At 31.2% G+C, this 11872-nt stretch overlaps 1 protein-coding gene across 2 annotated transcripts; it reads left to right on the top strand.

Moving 5' to 3' along the window:
* VPS11 (vacuolar protein sorting 11) lies at positions 1-4727 on the top strand. 2 transcript variants are annotated; one of them, XM_021418641.2, is made up of 6 exons: positions 1-124; positions 214-506; positions 623-796; positions 953-1276; positions 1375-3147; positions 3735-4727. In XM_021418641.2, exons 2-6 carry the CDS (start codon positions 282-284, stop codon positions 4122-4124), a joined length of 2886 nt encoding a protein of 961 aa, XP_021274316.1. In that variant the 5' UTR covers positions 1-124; positions 214-281; the 3' UTR covers positions 4125-4727. The 2 variants fall into 2 exon arrangements, with proteins under 2 accessions (XP_021274316.1, XP_021274315.1); XM_021418640.2 differs by having other exon boundaries at positions 45-506.
* Positions 4728-11872: the final 7145 nt, after the last annotated feature.

Here is an 11872-nt window from a genome sequence, read left to right as displayed (position 1 = left end):
ATCTAAAGCAGGTTCTCTGCTGATTAGACAAATCGTTGTTTACCTTGTTCTCCGTCTAAGCTTCGGAAACCACCGTCCTGGCAATAGCAATAACCGATTTATCTCCCGAAAAGGCTAGAAACTAGTACGTATTTACCCTTCTTCTTTTCCACCCAAAAAAACAAAACATTTAAGAGTGGAGAGCTTAATCATTAATTTTTTTTTTGAAAAAAGAATTAAGTTTTTAGGGTTTTAATTTTCGGACAGTGATCCGAAAGCCGATCCGTGATCGAGAAGGGAGAATGTATCAGTGGAGGAAGTTCGAGTTCTTCGAGGAGAAATTGGGAGGAGGGAAATGCAAAATCCCAGAGGAAATCAGTGGAAAAATCGAGTGTTGCTCCAGCGGCAGAGGAAAGCTGGTGATCGGCTGCGACGACGGCACTGTAAGCCTCCTGGACCGCGGCCTCAACTTCAATTTCGGCTTCCAAGCTCACTCTTCTTCCGTCCTCTTCCTCCAGCAGCTCAAGGTAAAAAAAAAAAAGAAAGAAAGAAAAATTATTTTCTTCGCAATTTAAGTTCATATTATAATAACTTTAATTGATTGATTGATTGATTGATTTTTTTTCATTTTTTGATAAATTAGCAACGAAATTTCTTGGTGAGTATTGGAGAAGATGAGCAAATATCACCGCAACAATCAGGGATGTGCCTGAAGGTATTTGATCTTGATAAAATGCAGCCGGAAGGATCGAGTACCACTAGTCCTGATTGTATTGGAATTTTGCGTATTTTCACCAATCAGTTTCCTCAAGCTAAGGTATTTTTTTTTTTTGGCTCTGTAGTTAATAGCAAAGAGTAGTAAAGGCTAAAAGCAATGACCAAACTGAACCTTAGCTAAATCAACTCGTGGAATACCTTAGACTAGAGTTTATATTATTTTTAAACTCTTAATGGGAGTCCGTGTGCATTGCAGATCACATCATTTTTGGTCTTAGAGGAAGCTCCGCCGATATTACTTATAGCCATTGGGCTAGACAATGGTTGCATTTACTGCATCAAGGGAGATATTGCACGTGAAAGAATAACCCGCTTCAAGCTTCAGGTTGATAGTGTTTCTGACAAAGGAAATTCACCGATTACAGGACTAGGTTTTCGATTGGATGGTCAAGCCCTTCTATTGTTTGCTGTAACTCCAAATTCAGTAAGCTTGTTCAGCATGCAGAACCAACCTCCTAGGCGGCAAATTTTAGATCAGATTGGATGCAATGTCAATAGTGTCACAATGAGTGACCGCTCGGTATGCATTTTTCATGCCCTATTTTTTTTTATTGTGCCTTGATAACCATAATATGTTATCTTAGAAAAAGAAGTGTTTCCCTGTTGTTTTCTGATTAGGAGTTGATAATTGGTCGACCTGAGGCTGTGTATTTCTATGAAGTAGATGGACGTGGTCCATGTTGGGCTTTTGAAGGAGAGAAGAAGTTTTTAGGGTGGTTTCGTGGATATTTATTATGTGTTGTTGCAGATCAAAGAAATGGCAAGAATACTTTTAATGTTTATGACCTCAAGAACCGGTTAATAGCACACAGTCTAGTGGTTAAAGAAGTTTCTCACATGCTTTGTGAATGGGGTAATATAATACTTATAATGACTGACAAATCAGCTTTGTGTATCGGTGAGAAGGATATGGAAAGCAAGTTAGATATGCTCTTCAAGAAAAACCTTTACACTGTAGCTATCAACCTTGTTCAAACTCAGCAAGCTGATGCTGCTGCAACTGCTGAAGTATTGAGGAAGTATGGCGATCATCTATATAGCAAACAAGACTATGATGAGGCTATGGCTCAGTACATCCTCACCATTGGTCACCTTGAACCTTCATATGTAATACAAAAGTTTCTGGATGCACAAAGAATCTACAACCTTACAAATTACTTAGAAAATTTACATGAGAAGGGGCTTGCCTCTAAAGATCACACTACCCTTCTGTTAAACTGCTATACAAAATTGAAAGATGTCGAAAAGCTGAATGTGTTCATTAAGAGTGAGGATGGTGTTGGGGAACATAAATTCGATGTGGAGACTGCTATAAGGGTCTGCCGTGCTGCCAATTACCATGAACATGCCATGTATGTTGCAAAGAAGGCAGGCAGACATGAATGGTACTTAAAGATTTTGCTTGAAGACCTCGGCAGATATGATGAAGCATTGCAATATATTTCAAGCCTTGAACCAAGTCAAGCTGGGGTGACAGTGAAGGAATATGGGAAGATTCTCATCGAGCACAAACCAGAAGAGACAATTGATATACTCATGAGGCTTTGTACTGAGGATGTAGATTTGGCTAAAAGTGGAACCTCAAATGGTGCTTACTTATCTATGTTGCCATCTCCTGTTGATTTCCTCAACATTTTCATCCACCATCCACAATCTCTTATGGATTTCCTTGAAAAATATGCTGACAAGGTAAAAGATTCTCCTGCTCAAGTAGAGATTCACAACACACTCTTGGAGTTGTACCTGTCTATTGATTTGAACTTCCCTTCAATCGCCCAAGGTAACAATGGTATAGATTTTAATCTTAAAGTGAAACCAGCAACACCTGCAACATCAAGGGCAGTGTATAATGGGAAGTTAACTGTAGATGGTAAGAATTCATATTTTGAAAAGGATACTCTGGAAAGGCGTGAGAGAGGGCTACGCTTGCTTAAGAGTGCATGGCCATCTTACCTGGAACATCCACTTTATGATGTTGATCTCACTATTATCTTATGTGAGATGAATGCATTTAAAGAAGGTTTATTGTATCTCTATGAGAAGATGAAGCTTTATAAAGAAGTGATTGCTTGTTACATGCAAGCTCATGATCATGAGGGATTGATTGCATGTTGCAAAAGGCTAGGGGATTCTGGTAAAGGTGGGGATCCCACCCTTTGGGCAGATCTTCTAAAGTATTTTGGGGAACTTGGGGAAGATTGCTCTAAAGAAGTGAAAGAAGTATTGACCTATATAGAAAGGGATGACATCTTGCCTCCCATTATCGTCCTTCAGACACTTTCAAGGAATCCGTGCCTCACACTATCTGTTATTAAAGATTACATTGCTCGGAAACTTGAACAAGAATCAAAGCTGATTGAAGAGGACAGACGGGCTATAGAGAAGTATCAGGTTGGTGTACCAAGTTGCTTTCAATGATTTTTCATGTTACAAGGTTTATTACATCTCTTTCAGTCTCCTACACGCAGTGGAAGGTGGTCATTGATCCGTTAATAGTTTCAGGAATTATTTATCTAGAGAATGTGGCCATTAAACATTCCATATCATACTACATCTAAAAAATACATATATTAAAGTATCATGAAGAGATTAAAACAATATTTTCTAAGCATGTGAGAGAACAGAAGACAAATTAATTATAATTTAAAACAACAATGCTGCAATGGATAATCTTTGCTGCCCTTTGCATCATTGCAGTTATTTAGTTTCTTTGATGGAAATGATTCATATATATTAAACCAGTAAAGAATTCATATTTAGTGGTATACCATGCATTCTTCATTGTGAAGCTCATTAACTTATACAACATAAAATTTGTCCATTTCTTTCCAAAATGATTTAAGCCATGAAGAAAGATGGATTTTTTTTTTTTAATGCTTTGAAATTTTCCGTGATAATCATATCTCAAGTACAAGAACTATGTTCAATCACTGTTCTTTATTTTTCTTTTTAATTCAAGGAGTCTTTGAATTGCACAGGAAGACACATTGACGATGAGAAAAGAAATTGAGGACCTTAGGACAAATGCCAGGATATTTCAGCTGAGCAAGTGCACTGCTTGCACTTTTACCCTTGACCTCCCAGCTGTCCACTTCATGTGTATGCACTCATTTCATCAACGTTGCCTTGGTGATAATGAAAAGGAATGCCCTGAGTGTGCTCCTGAGTACAGATCTGTAATGGAAATGAAGAGAAGCTTGGAACAGAATTCAAAAGATCAAGATCGATTCTTCCAACTAGTTAAGAGCTCGAAGGATGGGTTTTCTGTAATTGCTGAGTATTTTGGGAAGGGGGTCATTAGCAAAACTAGTAATGGTTCCACAGGAACTGTTAGATCTGGCAGCACCTCTTCCAGCAGTGGCTTCTGAATTTTGTTGATTGTTGTAATTTTTAAGTGTTCTTTCTGAAGCATATCTCTCCTCGTTCTTTGCATTGCTAGGTCAATGTTGTTTTGCATCACCATGACTGGTGGTTAATAGAGTGAGACGGGGATCGCAGCTTTGTTGGGGCACCTGCCCTTGTATAATTTTGATGGACCTATAGTTCCTTTTCCCAATTGGATTAGCTGTTCAATGGTGAGAATTCCAAAGTTCCATGGTGAGTAATTATCAGAAGGATACAGCTTGTGTAATGTTTCAAAATGGAATACTCATCTGTTGTCTTCACTCAGAAGGCACAGCAACACAGCTATGAGGGTTCCACGATTCTCACTCAACTGGTGAGTTATTGCAGCATCTATTTCTTGTGTGATTTTTCTTACTCTGAGGTTGCAAGCCAGATGTTTTCCTTCTTCTCTGGCAAAGAAAGATATCAACTCATTCTAACAATTCAAAAGTTTGTGCTATGTACAATTATTCTGGGCACATGCTAGATTTTAGGTGTGAAAACCTTGTGCTGCTTTGTAATTATCATCATATAAGTAATAAGTTGTAACTTACCGGTATGATTTGATGCAGTCTAATTTTTGGCTATTGGGTGTATGTGGGTTTTTGAAATGGTATTGTAGTTAATTGGCTTTGATTTTTGTTTAATGCCCAAAACCAGTGGCAGTTGTTCTCCCTAGTTCTGACCCATGATGGGGCAATGATCTTTGCCACTGGGTCTGGTGATGCTTAACTCTAGGATCCGACTGGGAATGGATTGGTAGGGGCAACCAATAGATGGTGGAAATCAGGGTTTGTTGTTGTGTCTAGTTCCTATTGTTCAGATGCTACTGCGAGCTGTTGTCCTGGAAAAGTAGTTGCGTCGTCACCTTTGCAAAAATGTCTCTGCCAGCTAAGTTGTGGCCTATCAGCAAACTCATCAAACCTAATTTTGTCCGAGTGCTATCAACCTGTGCACTTAAATCAAGCTTTGTTTGTCCTACCAAAATCTCTCAAGCTATGTTCATTTGAAAGGATCTAGCATGGTTGTGTTGAATGAAGTATTGGCCATGATATTTGTGATGGGGACCTACAAAAAGATTCAAATCCAACCACCGATTTTTGTTTGTGTGCCATGCGTCCTCGTATATCTGAGAATCTAGTGTTGTGAAAGGAGTGTCCTGAAGCGCTTGTAAGATTGCTTTTCGTCTCGCATGGACGTTTGCTGGTTGGGAGTTTTAACATTTTCCTTGTTTAGCCATGACGCCCGGAAACTGGTTTCTCAAATACCAGTACAACTGCTGAACCATTCAGCACTGATTGACTGATTATGAGCCCTATGTGCAAACAAGTCAGCGGTTGCAATCATGGCCTTCTGATTGTCCATGTGGTTTGTCCAAAGCATGATTTTCTGTTTATGCTGATCAATAATGAGGGAGTCATGCAACAATTGTCAATCACACTCACACTCACACTCACGTGGCCTCATTACTTGTATCTGCTGCACCAGCTCGACATGTGCCTTTGGCATTCAAAACCTTAACTCTTATCCAGGGCAAACTGGGGAACATAACTCAGCTTTTATCTAGGGACCATGGCCAACAAGTTGATCCCCGACCCTATCAGGCTATACAAACACTCCTCTTAATATGCTCATTTACGGTCCTAACCCCTTTTATTTTCATTTTGAACAAGGTGGGGAAAGGGAGTCAATGTGGGTTCTCTTTTTCTTTAAAAGCTTTTATTACTAAATTGAGACTTTACCTAATTTAAAACTTCTCCATTTAAGTCATATCAAAAGCTAAGCAATTTGGTTTTCACAAATATTAATATTGTAATTGTCATTTTCAGGCTTTTGTCTAAATATATTCTATACCATTTTAAAATTATTCATAATTTGTTCCCTTCGTTGGCTTGAATAATATATCCTCCACACACCATACGACATATCACTAAGAAGTTAATTGATTAAAACATGATTACTTTATTAATTAAATTTTAATAATTAAGTTTAAATAATCAAGAAGTGCTAAGTTATATGAATTAAGTTATTAACCTAATAAGTTATATGTTAATCAAAGCCAATTACGACTAAAGCGTTAGCTTAATTAACCTATATTAGACATATTTGGATATAATAGTAAGACTGTCATATACTTAATATTTTTATGTCATTATTCTCCAAATGTGATGCAAGTCGATTTCATATTGTGTTTGGGCAGAAGTGGCCTTTGATGAAGTTGGGTTCTAAAAGATTGCGTTACGCAACCTCTCACTAATCTATTTTATTTTCATATTAAATGGATTTGACTCTTTTTTAAAAAAGAAAAAATCAAACAAATAAATAGATGAGAATGAGGCTTACCCAAATTAATAAAAGAAAATGCGGGGCCGTCAAATTAGGATTATGGGCGAAGATGTGCTGGCTGTTCCCATTTCCAAACTCAAACACAAGCAAGACTCAATTCATCATAATCACTACCTTTTGTTCTTCGACCACAATAAATAAATAAATAATAATAATATAATTAAATTTGATTTTAATATAATAATTTTTAAATATGATTTCAACTTGAATTTCAATTTTGTTATTGCAAAAAAAAAATACTTTTTTGCTCATTTGTTTGCCAATTTTTTTAAAATATCTCAAAATTATAATTTTTTAATAGTTAATATTGTTTCCAATTTTTTTTTTATTTTTTAGCATTAAAAATTAGGAAAAATCAATTTATAAAAAAATAATATTTTAATATAAAATCAAAATATTTTTCGTAAATTTTATGAAAATTAAATAGAAATAATAAATTTAAGACAGAAAGAATAATAACAACAAAAATCCTTGTCATTAATTTAATATAAAAAAAGTAGAAGACAAATTTGAGGTATTTTTGTCGACAGGAAGAAAATTGAACCGATCCATCCACGCCTCTAATTCCAAGTCAGCAATCCTTAAAATGTGGTAGCCAAAGCCAAGAAAATAAGTGTACCCCAACTGCACCACATGCTCAACGTGGACCTGCGCCATGGTCACTTTCCCAGTCACACATCACCGTTGATTTTTGTGGCCTATTTTCGTTTAAACCTTGAACTTCATTATTGTGAGAGCTAATCAAAATTAAATCAGATAATTATTTATTTAATTTTGATAAAATAATTTAATTTGATTGGCTTATTGAATCAATTAGTTCAAAATATTTGATTCAATTGATTATTTGATCAATTCTCAATTTTAAAATTTTTGAATCAATTCATCCAAAAAACTAAACTAATTATATATATATTCAAAAAAATTGATAATAAACTTAATTAATAATATACTTAAAATATAATAGTCTATTATATGTAAGAATACAAATTATAATTATAGTACTTTAATATTGGTTATATACTTATTTATTTATAAATTTGTATTAATATGAAATTACAAGTTATATATTTTAAATGATATAACTTATATCTTGACATTATAATATATGATAGTAAATATTGCACTTATTATTAGATTATACTTATTACACCTTAGTAATATTTTATAATATAAAATATTATAAATATATATAATTGTATAAATACATTATATATATATTTAATTTATACATAAACATTACTATAACTTATAATAAATTTTATTTATATGATTATACTTAATAATTTTATTAGTTATCATTTAAGTTTTTATAACCTATTATTTATAATTAGTTAATATTTATACAAACTTTGATATAAAATTATAACATATAAGTTGTGTCATTAATTTCATATATATATATATAAAACAAAGTAATACATATAAACATATACTATATAAAATTAACAAATTACTTATGTTTATTATAAATAAGTAATTAATATTTTATAAAATAATTTAATTTAGTTAATAATTAATAAAAATATATATTATAAATAAAGAATAAAATAATATTGGTTTTGTTTATAATTTAATAATATAAGTATATTATATTATACATTAATATTAATATATTATGAATATCTAAAGAGGTTATTATTAATAATTATTCATTATATAGTAAAGTTTAATATAAATATATTAAAATTTATTATTATTTATAATTATTAATTTATTAATAAAATATAAAATGTTTAGTCTTTTGTTGTATAAGCACTTGAAGTTGTGGTTGGATGGAAAGTAAACCAAGCCTTTACCAAGTGTGAGTGAAGAAACAAATATATGTTTTTTTTTTTATGTTTAGATTTTTTGTATATTTTATAATTATAGATAAGGTTTATAAGTTTTAATATTGTAATTTGAAAAAAAATGATAAAATTTTGATCTATTAATCAAAAACCAAATCGACTGAATCAATTCTATATTTGGTAGGTTTGATCTTTTTTAATGTTTAGTGAGTTTTAGTCAATTTTCTAAAAATATTTAATCCATTTGATCTTTATTTATAATAGATTTGTTACTGATCCCACATTAATAAGAAATGAGATAAGTTGCAAGTTTTCACTCAAGCTTAAGGTGAAGTATGAGATATGTTACTATTAGATAAACTTAATTTACTACATGTTAAATTCAAATGAATGTAAGAAGGTGGTATTCCTAATTTATTATTATTGTTTTTTCATTATATTTATATAAACTATTGCTATTACTCATTTTTTTGTATGTATGAAAATGCATGGTAAGTAATAAGGGTTTATTCTTGATATTTCTTACAAATCCATAGATAAGGTGTTATACTCCCCTCTTATGTAATTTATTTTATTAATTAATAAAATAATAAATTTTTAACAAACTAGTTGGACCTTGCAAAAATTTCAACATAAAAAAACAGAAACAAAGTGGGTTTTGGGTGTATAAATATGAGTATTCCAGTATCTATTAAGTATATCTTTTAAGTTAAAAATATAGATTCATAATATATAAACTTACTTAAACTTTAAAATTAGAGCCCTATGAAAGATATAAAAGTTAAAATAAGTCTAGACTAATGTAAAAGTCTTTATCTTTTATGGGTAAAACAGGCAGTATAACAATGATATTGTATAATTTGCTGAAATAAAATGTTATAGATTTTATATTAATAAAAGTTGAGGTGGGTATTAGATATATAAATATAAATTTTTTATTATTTATTAATTATATTTTTAAAATTAAAAATATAAATTTATAATTTATAAATTTATTTAAATTTTAAATTGTACGATGCTGAATTTAAGTTTTAATTCATGATAGGATAATATGATTCTATTCACCCATTTACTTACCCTAATCACCATTCGATTTAAGTTTCCATTCATGATAAAACCGTACAATCCAATCCACCGTTTCTTACCTTAATCACCGTCAATTTTTATTAAGGGATTGATGGGCCCCCCACTTGTTACATCATAATCTTCAGCCGGTACATTGCACAATCTCGACAGGACTGGACCACGTGGGACTGAACTGAAAATAGACACTTTAGAATAGATCGCGTCTTCGTAGCCTGTTACCTATTTTTCTGTTAAAATAGATAAATGGATAATGGCCTTCAGTTTTAGGAAGGAATCAAATGGACAATTTTGCCCTTATTGCTCTAGAAAGCCGGTATTACCCCAATAATAAGGAGATTTTTTTCTTATTTTCTATTTATCTCCTAAATTCTTGTTTAGTTTGATCTTTTCAACTCTGACTTTAACTATTTATAACATTTAATTAAATTAAATTTTAATAAATAAACATTTCAAACCTAATTTAGACAAAATTTTTTGGAAGAGTATTTTTTCGATTTTAATAATGATTTACAAATAAAAAGCTGTCAAATTTTTAAAAAAATGATTGAAAAAAATCAAATTTAAATACTAATTACAAGAGGAATATATAATTATAATTTATTAATAAAATCTCAAAAATTAATTAGGTTATTTACTTTTAGATAAAAGAAAGATATGTGTTAGACGTGGAATAAAAATAATTCAATAATTAACATCAACTGAAAAATTATTGATAAAATTTAATTATAAATTTCTTTTATGGAGACAAAAGAGTACCAATTGAACCAATCTCTTGTTGATATGTTTTCTCTTGTAGTTTGATCACATTATGATGTGTAGGAAGCAACTCAAGAAAAAATTAATGATGAGATGGGTCACGTTGTCTTGGTAAAGAATTAAGATCCTCTATTTCCTATGGATCTATTTGAGACATAGGCTAAAGTCACTAAACTGTAGCTTCTACTATTTGAAATGTGCAGTTTGCATAAGAGTACAACCACAATTTGTTATAATTATTGTAATTCTTTTATTAAAATATAAGGAAGTATACTTAATATTTTCATTCCACACCATATGAAATAAGTAATTGACATAAATTAATATTTAATGCATTAATAGTGTATAATTTTTATATGCGATCAAGTTATTAAATTTTAACATTTCATTAATGAGATAGTATTTTGAAAAAAATAAAAGGTAGATAAGACAGATTTTAATGTCAACTTTTTATTTTTTTCAAAATAATACTTTATTAATGAGGTGTCAGACCTATAAATGCATTAAATATATTTCCAATTAACATTCCTTATAATGTAAATGATACAATTATTTTACAATGTTTAGTAAGAGAAAGAAATTAATATGATCATAATACGGCTTATAAAAGGAGTCACATTATCATTATAAATCAATGTTTACTTGTTTTGACAAGTGGATCAAAAATTAAAATTTTTTTTTTTGACAAGTGATTTTATTAGCACTAAACCCCAATACATTTGCGATAGGAAATAATGATATAGAAGGAAGTTGGGGAAATTCCTTTCCAAATTAATAGAGAGTTATGCATGATACATTTATGTTTATTTATGTGTCAATAAAGAGACGCAACTAACACGATCGATAAAAACTTTGATAACTCACTACTATGTAGCAAAGGGGAGGCCTTGTGATCGTGTAATTAATTGTTATGTTTGGTGTTATTGCTCAAGTTTAATGATAATATTATTGTTAAAAATGATTGCGATGGTATTTATTAGAAAAAAAATGATTTAAATAACTCATTTGGATTTGATTCGAATGATAAGAGTGTAATGAGATTTCAGCAAAAATTTTATGTTCTCAATTATACCAAATTAAATATCTCCAACCAAAAAAAAAGATTGTAAAAGAAAAACTCCTTAACTAGTACGTATCTAATTAAGTAAAAAATTCCTTTGTTATCATACAATTTAAGGTTAATCTAAAATTATTTCCAAAAATCTTAGTGTTAATCTCATACTTCTATAGAGTAACGATTATATAATATATTCGGGTAAGAAGAAAAACAATCATAGAATCAAAATTTATAGAAGAAGAGAACGCATTTGTAAATTCCAAAGCAATTTGGAGCTCATCCATATGTGTACTAATAGCAACTATACTGCATTTGCTAGGACGTGGATTAAATAGAAAAATACAGAAGAACAGTGGAGCATGGTGGTATATGATGAGGTTTTACTTATTGTACGTTCTAAATTTTCACTTGCCCATTTTAAATCTTTTATATATATATATATATATATATATTCTTCTACAAATTTTGGCAAATTCTGTTTACAAACAAGAACATACAACACAAAATGGGAAAACAAAGCGCGTGGGGAACCGAGACATAGATCGCGTGGGCAAAGGGAAAAAAGAACGAAAACTAAAAAAAAGAGCGAAACGATGACCCTTCACTCCTGACTAAAGCTTGAGCCAACAGTGCGAGTATGTTACATTAACTTGTTACTCGCTCTCTCCTATTTTTTCCTGTTTTTCTTTATTATTACACC

Source organism: Theobroma umbraticum, unplaced genomic scaffold (genome assembly GCF_002168275.2).
Source record: "Theobroma umbraticum cultivar Fairchild unplaced genomic scaffold, ASM216827v3 scaffold_44.0, whole genome shotgun sequence".
NCBI classification, from domain to species: domain Eukaryota; kingdom Viridiplantae; phylum Streptophyta; class Magnoliopsida; order Malvales; family Malvaceae; genus Theobroma; species Theobroma umbraticum.
This window is presented reverse-complemented; position numbering and strand designations above follow the sequence as displayed.

Bases quoted from the DNA above. Each gene is read 5' to 3' on its own strand.
- VPS11 (XM_021418641.2), top strand. From the start codon at position 282: ATGTATCAGTGGAGGAAGTTCGAGTTCTTCGAGGAGAAATTGGGAGGA. The intron at 507-622 runs GTAAAAAAAAAA...TTGATAAATTAG, and splicing joins TCTTCCTCCAGCAGCTCAAG to CAACGAAATTTCTTGGTGAG. The intron at 1,277-1,374 runs GTATGCATTTTT...TTTTCTGATTAG, and splicing joins TCACAATGAGTGACCGCTCG to GAGTTGATAATTGGTCGACC.